Raw genomic sequence first — 12,741 nt, 5'->3', positions numbered from 1 at the left:
ACTGGGGATGGATTGATGGGAAGTACGGAAAGAGCTTTGCTCCTACTGATTACCCTCCTCCAGCCCAAATTGACAGAAGGCCTTCTCTCTCCAGATTAGTGCTGGACAGGCCTTGACATGTTCACCAGTCAAGTGTCACATGGACTCACTTGCCTGGAACCACACTATAGAGTCAGGAGAATAGAGGGGCCTCTTTTCATGCATCCAGCATGAGGCCATTATGGAGTTTGCATGGTATTCCAGAATGACAGATGAGCATAGAGATGGAAATGAGAGACATAACCACAGAGGAGGACACTCATTAGGACCTCAGAACAACCCCATCTTTAATACCAAATAGCCTGATGGAAACTCCATTGTGACGGCAATTTATGTTTCTTTGACTTTTGGGTCTTTGTATCTCTCCAGTCAATCTATTTGTAGGTTGTCTCTGCCCATAGAGGGTGAACCATCTGATAGATACAGACAGGGTAGTGCAGGGCACCATCTGGCATGGGTGCAGAGGGAGAGCCTGGATACAAATCCCCAGTCCTTCACTGATCACCTCCATGACCTTGGGCGGAACTTAAGGCGAGCTTCAGTCTGAAGGATAGGAGTAATAATATTTCTTCACAATGTTGATGATTAAGTAAATGCTCAACAATGAGCAACAATTGTTTTTAATAACTGTGTTTATTCCTGATGCTGACAACACTGATATATTTAGACACATCATATATGACCCACCGAGCTTTTATTTACTTGCAAATGTTTTTCCTTTAAGGGACCAGAGACTAAATATTTAGGTGCTGAAGGCTGTGCACTGCTGTGTCTCTCAACCCTGCCTGTCCAATGGGAAAGCAGCACAGATATCACATGCACTGCACGAATGGCTGTTTCCCAAGACAGAGATTTTACTAAAACAGGCAAGGCAGCTGATCTGTGTTTTGAAAATAAGTACCTAGAATATTGTCCCACAAAGGGCTAATGATTATTGATACTGTGCATTCTTGAGTGTCTTGGGCAAGGCTGACAGAAATGTTTCTAATTTTGTCCTTAACCTTTGTGTCTGCCCTGCTGTGTTATGTTTAATGAGTAGGGGGACTCTCATCCACTGGCTGTCCCCATGTCTGTCTGGGAAGTGGCAAGGGAGCCAGCTTGAGAGCTTTCCACAGGAGATAAAAGATTGACTGAGAAGCATGGGTCTCGGTCAGGTCTGTGGAGAGTCTGGCACAGAGAGGCGCTTGCCAGAATGTGTGAGGCAGAAACACACTGTGTCTCTGGTTGCGTCCTTTCCAATGGGTCTCCTCCTCCCCATGGGTCTGGGAAATTCACGAGTGCTCTGGAATTTGACACCATTTGTCAAGCAATGGAACTAGCTGCCTAGCCCAGCCCGTGGCCCTCAGAAGAGTCTCATGTGCTTCAAGACCACCCAGGGATGCGAGTTCTCTGCTCTCTGTCCTGTCTGGATTCTCATCCTTTTGCAAGCCTTTCTCTTGACTCTGCTCTCATGTTTATGGAGGGCAATTCTGTACTGCTGGAAGACACTGGCAGACATAGACCAAGATTAGGTTTCCTCAAAATTGGGTGTGGGTTTACAATCTTTTTTTTTTTTTGTGAGTGTTCTTTTTGCCCAACAGTTAATATATATAAACAAGGGTGTGGAAAAGCCCATTTTTAAGGTGCTTGCAGCCTGCTGGGGAGCCAAGACAAATACCTGTAAAACAACTGGAAGGCCGGATAAGACAGAGCATAGTTTGTGTGAGAGCAAGACATTAAAATCCGGATGTTCCTAGGCACGCAGGGGCACAACTTCTCAATACCCACCCCGAATTGCAAATATCTTAAGAAGGAGCCATTTCTGGTAGCACTGACCTAGAATTCCAGTATTTAAGAGGCTGATAGAGAAGGATCAGGAGTTTGAGTCTAGCCTGGGCTACACAGCTACATAGTAAGAGTCTGCCTGGAAACAAGCAAGCAAGCAAACGGTTGCTCATCATTTCCTAGCCATGCAATATGTCAAAGAGCCATGACTGTCTTCTTGGTTATCCCATAGTTGACAGGGAGCTATAGCTCACTGTGGTTACCCTCCATCTTAAGAGAGAACCACACTGAGTAGCCTAGGGAAAGATCAAAATTCTAAGCTCAAAGTCGGCCTTCTACTGACTGTATTTTTTTCTAACCATCACTTGTCAGAGATTATATGGAATATTCTTCATAGTTTCAAGTTGATAACATCATTTTCAATTAGTCATTTAATACCCAGTCCACTTACACAGCATTGGCACCCAAGCAAACTTCTTGCATGACACATGGGAGATATTTTCTTATTTTGTACATAATAAATATCCATGTATACATACATATAAATATGTGTGTATACATATGTGTGCATATATATACATATACAAACATATATATATGCATATATATTCCTCTCTGTGTCATTCTGTGTTGTGTCCCAAGTGATGCTCAGTGCTCTTCCAGTGCACAACGCATTCTTGTACTTTGAGTTTTTCTGTCCGTAGAATTTTTTTTTAAACTTTAACCAATCACGTGGCTTATTTCCAAGACATCTAATTGGTGTCTATTTTTTGTTCTTTTCACTTCCTGTCTTACTTATCTTTGTTTTCATTGTCTGTCTTGGTGGTTTTTTTTCTTGTTTTCCATTTTTGAGATGGGATCCCACTATGCAGCCCTGGCTGACCTGACATCTTCTGTGTAGCCTCTCCTAATCTCAGGCTTGTGATGATCCTCCTGCCTCTGCTTCCCGAGTGCTAGGATTATAGGCATGCATCGTCATGCCTGACATACATGTGTACTGATCATACACATTGTTTGTTTGCGTGTCTTTGTGCCATGTGTATATGCACAGTACCTGAAACTGTGGAAGTCCAAAGAAAACTTTCAGGAATTGATTCTCTTCTTCTGCCAATGAGTACAGGGGACTCAACCCATATCTTTAGGCTTGGTGACAGGTGCCTTTTCTCTCTGAGCTATCCTGTTGGCTTATATATTGCTGTTTTCATAAGAAGCAATTATTTCTTCATTTTCTTGGAGAATGTCCTTATTTCGAAGTAAATATGGGCCTGGTCTGCAGGAATCCAAGTTCTTGTTGTGACAGTTTTCACAACTTGGATTTAGCATATTTCTTTGAATACATCTGAGCCTCAGCATTTGAGTTTCTCTGGGATTGGAGGGTTGTTTTGATCTGTGTGGCATGTTCAGGGCTTCCAGTTATAGTGATTTAAATTGGATCCAGAACTGAAAGCATTTGTGAAAAATTCTTAGGACAGAATCTCGGGGGACTTTTGGAGGGGGGGGGTTAATGTATTTTTATTTGTCATTTATGAAATTTAACACAAAATGTATCAACTTCAGGACTATTGGCAGAGTGGGGTAATTCAGTGTTGGTAAGAGCTCTTGACTTCCTTGTATAGTGTTTAGCAAACTATTTTGGTCTCTGTCCAGTAGGTGCCAGCTCTCATTGTAACAGACAGAAATGCCCCTGACATTGCCCAGTAGAGCACGGAGAGCTGTGCTTGAGCCAACACACTGTCAGCAAAGAGTAGCGATCTCAGAGAATTCCAGGCAACAAGGAAAGATGGGGCGGGAGAGGTCTTCCTCAGAGAAAAGCATGTCCGTTGGTCACCTAGTGCCAAAGGGCCAGCCCTAAACTCATACAGACAAGTAACATTGCTCAACAGGTTATATTTGAGAATATGGGTATACACACAAAAACACACACACACATATGCATATACACACAGAGACACACCCTTGCAATAATAGTTGATGAAAAAAAGAGGCCAGGATTTGAAAGAGAGTAGGAAGGGGTATATGATATAATCTTAAACATAAAGAAGAGAGGCTGAGTGGTGGTGGTGCATGCCTTTAATCCTAGCACTTGGGAGGCAAAAGCAGGCAGATCTCTGTGAGTTCCAGGCCATTGCGGGCTACAAAGCAAGTTCTAGTACAGCCGGGGCTCTTACACAGAAAAACCCTGTCTCAAAAACCAAATAAACAGATAGATAGATGATAGATAGATAGATAATAAAAATAAGTAGAGGAAAAACACACAAAGCCTACAAAAAACAGTGATCTTAAAATCTGTAGCAGTGTTTGCAAACACTCCACTAACATTTTACTATTTTGTTTAGAATTGACTTGCATTCATTTTAGATAATACATGCAAGACTCTTGGTTTTACCAGGTGGCCACAGGACACGTGGTAAATTATTGGGAAGCTAGATCTTAATTCTTCATGGTCTTTCTTTCATACTGGGTTTTTAAAACCTCAGCTTTTTACTATTTTCTCAATTTTTCACATGATCTTTCTTCCACCGCTAGCTGTTTTCAATCATTTACCTTTAACACATCTTTGCAAAGTATTCATCCTGGGGTCTATGGAAACTGCCAGCTTCCCACTCATATTTAATTGTTTCTTATGATGCCTCATTACATGGAGTGATCATATGATCCAGTTTAACTCTCAAGGATAAATTTGTGGATAATCACAGTTAATTCCCAGAGTAAACTTCTCTTGGAGACATCAGTGCGTCTGTAGGTGACAAGAGTTGTGGAGGGTTCTAGGCCCCATGGTCCCAGTCAGTATGCTCTGCAGAGTTGAAGGGTGGTTTTGTAGGAAGTCTTACAGGCAGTAGTTACCCGCCCACTGGGGCGTGGCCTCCTATACTATTTAGAGCATGTGTCCAGTCTGTTTTCTGGCTGCAGGATTTGGTTTCTGATCTCCGTTCCAGCAGAGGATTCTGATTTGTGAGTCTACCCTTAAATAAATAATTGTCTATTTCTCAACTCTGAGCTAGTGTGGGATTTCTTTTTAGCGTCCTTCTTCAGGCGAGTACCAAGTCAACTGTCCAGTTCTATTTCTACAGCTCTGCTGGAAGTCTTTAGGACCAAGAGAATATTAAGTAAAAAGGTCCTGAGGCAGATAAAGGCTCACAGGTACAGAAAGACCAGTGATATTAAATCATAATAAATGAGGGGAACATGGAGTTGGGGAGTCAAAGTGGACGGAGATGGGTCTAGCTGACCTCTTCAGTGTAGGACTGTTAAGAAGTTGGGGTTTCATGCTGCAGACAATGAGGAATGACAACATATGAGAAACGGGCATCTGTTCATGAGGTAACCACCCCGTCTTTGTCCCCCTCTGTGAATCTCAACAAGGGGAAGTAACAACAGGTTCTGAGGGACAGAAATAAAATGATTTGCACAACTAAACAGGTTGCTTGTGTGCACACATGTGAGTACTTGCTTGAACACTCAGGACTGTGCATATCTCCTATGCATGGTAAAATGAGTTTCAGGGTATTAATGAAATCTCAAAGATAACAGTCCTTGAAGTATCTTCTCCCCACCACAGAAAAGGCAAATGCAAGGCAGCTGTTGACCAGCATGAAGATGTCAGCTGTCTGGGAAGGATTAGGGCTGCTGAGCACATCTGTTCCTGCCTCCCCCTGTCCTAGTGAACATTCTAGCTGAAATCCTTGCTCAGGGCTGGAGATCTCAGCAGCTGGCGCATGTGGAGGACAGGACCAGAAGGGACATGTCCCCTACATTTTGAAGACAAGGAATTAGTTTCCACTTCTCATTGCCTGTGCTCGCTGGACAAAGCAGCCGGCCAGGAATGTCCCCAACTTCAGGCTCCATGGCAAGACCCTCTTTCCTGTGCCAACAGTTGGTGGCTATGATAAGCATCAACTCTGTCCCATGCCACTTCGTGGTGACCCATTTTGCAGTTGCCCAGCAACCAAGGAAGTATTGGATATAGAATCCCATGAGCGGGGCCAGAGAGCTTTTGGCCCAGTTTCCCTCCCCATTATTCTCCTGTCATCTCTGTCCCAGTTGCATTAATCCCCGGGTACTGTGGTCACTGACAGCTCTGGCCCCCACTTGCTACACTCCTCATTTTGACAGTTACAGAAGGACTTCAGGTTTGACCCACCAGCTGGAAACCCCAGTGTGAAGGGAGAGGGGAAGGGTGTGGAAGGCCCTGGAGACAGCGCCCGCCTTGTGCTCAATCTCTCAGGAGGAACTCTGTCCGCCTTGCAATTCAGGGTGCCAGCTTGAGGGACAGACCCTGGTGGCTACTGCCCAAGGGCTGAGAGCAGAAATATCCCATGGCTGCCCCTGATGTCGAGGCTGTGGGAGAGAATGATTTAAAGAGATGGAGAGAGGCCATTTGGCTGCCCCCGAATCTGATCTACTTTTCTCTCCCATAAATCCAGCGTTCACATAAATCCTCGCCCTCTCCCATCCCACCCCTGCTCAGTTCCTCTGTTTTTTCCCCCTACCTCTTCCTCATGAAAATAAACGAGTCACACTCGGTCATCTTGGGCCCATGTTTTATGCCTTGTAGCTCAGGGCTATGGCAGGGAGACGGTTCACCAGAAAAGGTTATTTTCCCCATGGCACTTTGGCTGGAAACTCTTTGTCCCGGTATCAAGTGGCCATTACAGATATTTCTTTATTCATAGGTATCCACCAGAGCTGAAACAACCATCACATCAAATTACAGGTTTTGGGAGCAGGGGCTGTGGCTCGGTGGGCAGGATTCTTGCCTGGTATCCACAACACCTTGGGTTCAGCCCTCAGCAGTACATATAAGACCAAGCATGGTAGAGCATGGTGTAATTTAGGACTTCTGAGGTGGAAGCAGGAATTCAGGATCATTTTTCAGCTGTATAGCATATAACTTGGTCCAAAAAAAAAAAAGAAGAATTAGGTCTGGTAAAAGTAACTTTCAGTATTTTTGTTAGTAGGCCATTTAATTGAACATTTTTTTCCTAGTGAAATCCTGTAAATTTTCTAAAGAGGTGATGCTGATTGAAGTTGGGGTGGGATTTGAGATGAGGAAGCCACTCTTGTTTTGGTGGCCCCGGAGACATGCCTGCGAAACTCTGAGGTACCCTCTGAGTCTCAGCAAAGGATTGCTCAGGTCCACAACGCTCCCCATTACTTAGACTGTGAACATAGGCTGGTTCTCAAACAGGTTCAGCCTCAGTTTCTCCAGTTACAGAAATGTGCAATGGGGAACCAAAGCGGTGGATACCCTTTTCGTGCTCAGCAGCCAACACCCCTGATGTGTAGTGGTAACTGAGGAGCTGGAGAGGCATACTTGATGCATTCTTTGCAGGTTCATGCCACTGCAGTATGAGACTCCAAACCAATTGGCAGATTTCAGCACTTGAGGCTGCAGTGGATGGAGAACGACCTCTGGCTAGGGAGGCCTTTGCAGCCCTTGCATGGCAGGCCATTTTGTCTGAATCACCACAAAAGGCCAGCTATCCAGCAAAGAGAGTGTAAACCAGTCTCTTGTCACTTTAGATTCTCAATGACCTAAGATCCGCTGGCTGGTTTTATCTTTATTTCTTGAATAATGAGTGGACATGACTTGGTGCATTTGTCTGATGACCCTGAGACAGTTATAGGAGGCTTGGAAATGTGTGGGCCTACCTGCATGGGCTTCTCCTTTAGCACACGGCTGTTGCTTGAACAGACCATCCTCCATCTTGAACAACATTGCCCATCCTCAGGATGGCTCTTCTGGATTGTTTCTTTCTGTGTGTGGCTGTGATACTAAGTGCCACGACCAGAAGCTATGTGTAGAGGAAAGGCTTTAATTCATCTTACCGATGCCAGTCAATTATGGAAGTCGGAGCAAGAGCTCAACTTCAAGACAGGAGCTTGAGGCAGAGACCATGGAGGATGCTGCTCACTGGCTTGCTCCCAGGCTCGCATGCAGCTATTTTCCTTACAAGACCAGCTGCCCAGGGATGGCACCACCCACAGTGGGCTGGACCCTCTGACATCCATCGCTAATTAAGAAAATGTCACACAGACACATCAACAGGCCAATCTGATGGAAGCGACTCCTCAGTTGAGGTCCCCCTCTTCCTGGGTGTGTCAAGTGGACAATCAAGATGAGTTATCACAGTAGTGCTTGTTCACTGTCTCTTGTACACACTGGGTAAGTTTAGTTGTGGTATCACACTCCCCTTCTGATGCGGAAAGCTCCACCTTGGTGGTGTTTGCTCTTTGTGCTGTATTCATCTTCATAGAATAAGAAATGGTTAGATCTATACTTCTCTCTTGGTTACACTTGGGCTTGCAGTCCCTACAGGGAAGAGTCATAGCATCTTGGTAGAATGGCCTCCATTGGCTAATCACCTCCTCCTGCACTGAGACTCAGTAGCTGTCTACCCTGTCTTGCATGCATATAAGGCTTCCATCTGCCATCTTTAACCTTACTTTCCCCCTAGAACTTCTGCTAGGCTTTTGGTTGGAGAACACAGTGACTAGCCAAGCACTCACTCTCCTCTGTCAATACAGCCTCTTTCACCGTTGAGACACAAGGACTCCCAAGGATGGCATCACGACATTGCCTGACTTCTGAAGTGTCTCGTGATTTGCAGAGATAAAGCAATTTGTGTGGTGCTGTTCAGTTTACTGTATCAGAGGGACTTGTTCTGTACGGGGAGCTTTATGATCGGGGATCTTCCAGGCCTTCTGTCTCATAGCTTTGTTCAGCCACTCATGCTGAGAGAAGCTTGTGGATGGACAATAAACATAGGTTGAAGTCACTGGCTGGAGCCTGGGATGTGGGGCTTTCCTTTGACAGGAATCAAAATGCTGAATGGAAAAGGGCTTCAGCGGTGTGCTTTGCCTTCATGTTTCAAAATAGATCATATTCACCATTGGTCCAGAAGGATGTGGTAACAGCTTCACCAGCTGGAGAAGACAGCTCTTTGTTCTCTGGTTGCTAAACACTGATGATGTTGTGTGGTTCTCAGGCCCTGAAGGATCCTACCTTGGCTGCCAGGAAGGACTTCCAGAGGGAGGCAGAGCTGCTCACAAACCTGCAGCATGAACATATTGTCAAGTTCTATGGGGTGTGTGGTGATGGGGACCCACTCATCATGGTCTTTGAATACATGAAGCATGGAGACCTTAACAAGTTCCTCAGGTAAGCAAGAATGGACAAAGTGCCCCACCCTGTCCTAGTGAGCCTTTGGGGTTTTCTCTGTGACCAGGATTCATACTTGCCACTATGAACTCAAGTCTGAGGATGACAAATCAAAAGCACTGCCCTTATTTTCCTTCTTTCCTCTAGTCTATCTCTATCTGTCTGTCTATCTATCATATCTATGTATCTATGTATGTATCTATGTATGTATCTATGTATCTATCTATCTAACATCTATCTATCTATCTATCTATCTATCTATCTATCTATCTATCTATGTATCAATCAATCAATCAGTCTATATATCTACTTATCATATCTATCAATCTATCATTTATCTATATCTATCTATCTATCTTTGTCTGTCTATCTATCTATCTATCTATCTATCTATCTATCTATCTATCTATCTAATCTTTGTCTATCTATTATCTATCTATCAATCATCTTTGTCTATCTATCATCTATCTATCTATCATCTATCTATCTATCATCTATCTATCTATCTATCTACCTATCTATCTATTATCTATCATCTCTCTCTTTATCATCTGTCTATCTTCACCTATCTATCTATCATCTGTCTATCCATCATATCTATCTATCTGTCTTTGTTTATCTATCATCTACCATATCTATCTTCATCTATCTATGTATCTATCATCTATCTATGTATCTATCATCTATCTGTATATATATATACATATATATATATATATATATCTTTTGATCTGCCACCCAATGCTTCTAGCAACAGCTCCATGAAGTGGTCATAACTTGATCCATTTATAATTAAGATAAGCCTCCATTCCTCTTACACTAAGGACTGAGCTCTCCAGGAATCAATTTCATTCTGAATTCAAGTTCCAGAGATATAGAGAATCTAGTGGGTTTTCTCGGTATCTCTGGAGCAGTTATTTGGACCCCTGACTCATAAGGAGAGATCTGACGACTCTTTCCAAGTCTGACTCTACCCTTTCCTTTCTCAAAGTCTGAATGCTGACAAGTAGAATTTACCTGAATACAAAATGCCCTTTCTTTATCAATCACTTCTGCTTTCTGTTGAGTTTATAGTTTGATACCTTCACATTCATCATCAAAAAGTCTCTGGTCAGGGGAAGGGAGCAGGTTAAAGATATAACTACTAATCTCACTTGACAAGTGAGACACTTAAGACATTCCCACATTAGGGCAAGAAAGCAGACAGCCCTAAAACCAGGGTTGTGAGTCTCAACCTGAGATCCTCACAGGATATACCCCAGGCCTTACTCTTCTTCTCAGTCCATCTGAGAGCCAAGAAGAAAAGTACAGGTGTCTCACTGTGAATACAAAATTCTAAGTCTAGCTGGAAAGGAGGCAATGCATAAGAATTAAAGGGTTAGGTCTGGAGATAAAATAAAGTGCTTGCCTAGCATACATAAAACCCTCAGTTCCATCCTCAGAACCACATAAACCAGTCACAGGAGTGCACACTTGAAATCACAGAATTCCAGATTCTCACCTGTCTTTCTAGGCTCTGTTAGTCAAGCCCAAGCTTCTCTCCAAAGCTAAAAACTGAAAGCCTGGGTCACATCAACCCTTGCTAGGAGTGGGCTTGCAGTCTTCTTTCCAAAGTGCCCTCTGCTTGACCCCCGGGGTCAGTTCTACCTGCTAACATGTCTCCCGGGTTAGTGGAGTTTGGGGCCGGCAGGAGTGTATCCTGGTATACTGGAGTGGGAACTGGCCTCCTGCCACATCCCTGTCTAGCTGATTCAGTTGCTTTCCTATGGAGGGAGGGGGGCAAGGCCCACCAAAGATAATAAACAGAGTGTGTTCCTATTTAATAGCACTTCTCAGTGGAAATTGGAGAAGCAGTAAAGCAGGCCGGGGCTTTGCAGTGCACCAGGGCTCGTTGGTACTCCACTCCGTAAATAAGGGCCCCGGTGTGGTTATGGCTCATTGGACCTTCGGCAGGAAAGAGGGAACACTGAAAGTGACCGACCTGACAGGGCAGGGTGTTATCATAACACAGACAGGCTTGATTTGTGCGTGGGAGGGAGTGTGGGGCTCCCAAGGAGACAGAGGGTTTCTTCACCCTGCCTTGCTTTTGGTATTGTGGAGTGGTTAGAAGTGCAGAGCAAGCCTTACATCACTTACAGCTGGGGGGTGTGGGTTGCCTATCAGGAGTATCAGCACAGGGAGCTTGTCAGAAATGCAAATGAAGGAGCACTGCATAGCCAATCAAAACTCCAATGGGCGAAGCCTTAAGATCTCTTTAAAATCCTTCTTAGACCCCTTATGGCAGATTTTACAGGTGAACGCATATTTATAGTCATAGATAAAATTCACAGTATGCCTCTTGGCTACCATATAGCTATTCTGAAATATCTAGGACTTTGGTTGAGCTTTCTAATCATTTTGTGCCTCAACTTAAAAAAATCAGGGTATGAAGATTAAATATGAAGATTGAATGAATGTATTTAAAACTATCGGAATAGCATTTGACATATACACGCAGTAAGGGTTAGTGGTTACCTTATTAATTACTCTAGAATAAGCACCTAGCATTTGAGAAGAACTAGGTGGTAGTTAGTGAATGAGGTTTGTTTCCTTCTCCAGCTGAGTACATCTGTGTTATCTTAGTGGGGATCTTATAGTTTTACCCATAGCCACACTCACTAGAAATAGGCTCTGGTAGCTTGGAAAGGAGATTTCCTTCATTTCTGCAGGACATTCAAGCGCACTGAAAACCACCAAGTCTTTGCCTTTGATCTATCGAGTTCTCTCTGCTCCATCTCTCTTCCCCCTCCTTGCAGGGCCCATGGGCCAGATGCGATGATCCTCGTGGATGGGCAGCCACGCCAGACCAAGGGGGAGCTAGGGCTCTCCCAGATGCTCCACATCGCCAGTCAGATCGCCTCGGGCATGGTGTACTTGGCCTCGCAGCACTTCGTGCACCGGGACCTGGCCACTAGGAATTGCCTGGTTGGAGCCAACCTACTGGTGAAGATTGGTGATTTCGGCATGTCCAGGGATGTTTACAGTACTGATTACTACAGGGTAAGGAGACCTTCCCAGCTGCAGGACTCCGTTTCCAAGCTAGTGCCTTGCTTACATGTCTGTCATTGTCCATTAACCCTGTCACTATGGTGCACGTGTATGCACACGCATGCTCACATATGCACTCAACAGTTATCTTTTCAGCCACTCCTGCATCTTGGCATATCATGGCAGGCCATTTCTCCTTCCTCTTTGACATTAGGCTGGACTCTGTCTATACATTGCAATAACCTGCACACTATGATTGTACTGAATCTATGCAAACAGAGTTGGATACCTATAGCCTACAGCTCTATGTTCAAGCGGACACCCAGACAGTCTAACTTGGTGCTTTGTCAGTATTCCAACCCATCCCCTGACCTAGCCTCACTCACAACATGTTTTATTCTCTGAAATTACCTCATGATTATGTGAGGGTGGTCTCGTTTCCAGAGGCCGATCTTTCTGGACAATGAAACCCAAAGTAAACTAGAAGGGGTCAGAACATTGCTAAACATAATCCTACTGGCCTTGGGAAAAAAAAGAAAGTAAAGCATCTTGTCAATTTCTGGCTCTGAAGAAAGGGTGGCCCTGGAGAAAGGCTGACTGTAAGGAAACTTCATTTGCATATAGTTATCTTTCTCCCACTGCAAGATCTTTTCTCTCATTTATGGGGAATCTCCTTATCACACAACATTGAGGTTTTGTATATTATTATGGCCAGGCTAAAGGTGAATGGCCATGAATGGCATTTGTCC

General features: G+C 44.2%; 1 protein-coding gene across 3 annotated transcripts in view; it reads left to right on the top strand.

Moving 5' to 3' along the window:
• Ntrk3 (neurotrophic receptor tyrosine kinase 3) overlaps positions 1-12,741 on the top strand; it is a 355,416-nt gene that overhangs the window by 290,728 nt on the left and 51,947 nt on the right. For all 3 annotated transcript variants that reach the window (XM_075952946.1, XM_075952948.1, XM_075952951.1), the window contains exons 14-15: positions 8,793-8,965; positions 11,761-12,004. In XM_075952946.1, the coding sequence (XP_075809061.1) occupies positions 8,793-8,965; positions 11,761-12,004 (417 nt within the window). The remainder of the gene's footprint in view (positions 1-8,792; positions 8,966-11,760; positions 12,005-12,741) is intronic.

Source organism: Microtus pennsylvanicus, chromosome 18 (genome assembly GCF_037038515.1).
Source record: "Microtus pennsylvanicus isolate mMicPen1 chromosome 18, mMicPen1.hap1, whole genome shotgun sequence".
Classification (NCBI taxonomy): Eukaryota; Metazoa; Chordata; class Mammalia; order Rodentia; family Cricetidae; genus Microtus; species Microtus pennsylvanicus.
This window is presented reverse-complemented; position numbering and strand designations above follow the sequence as displayed.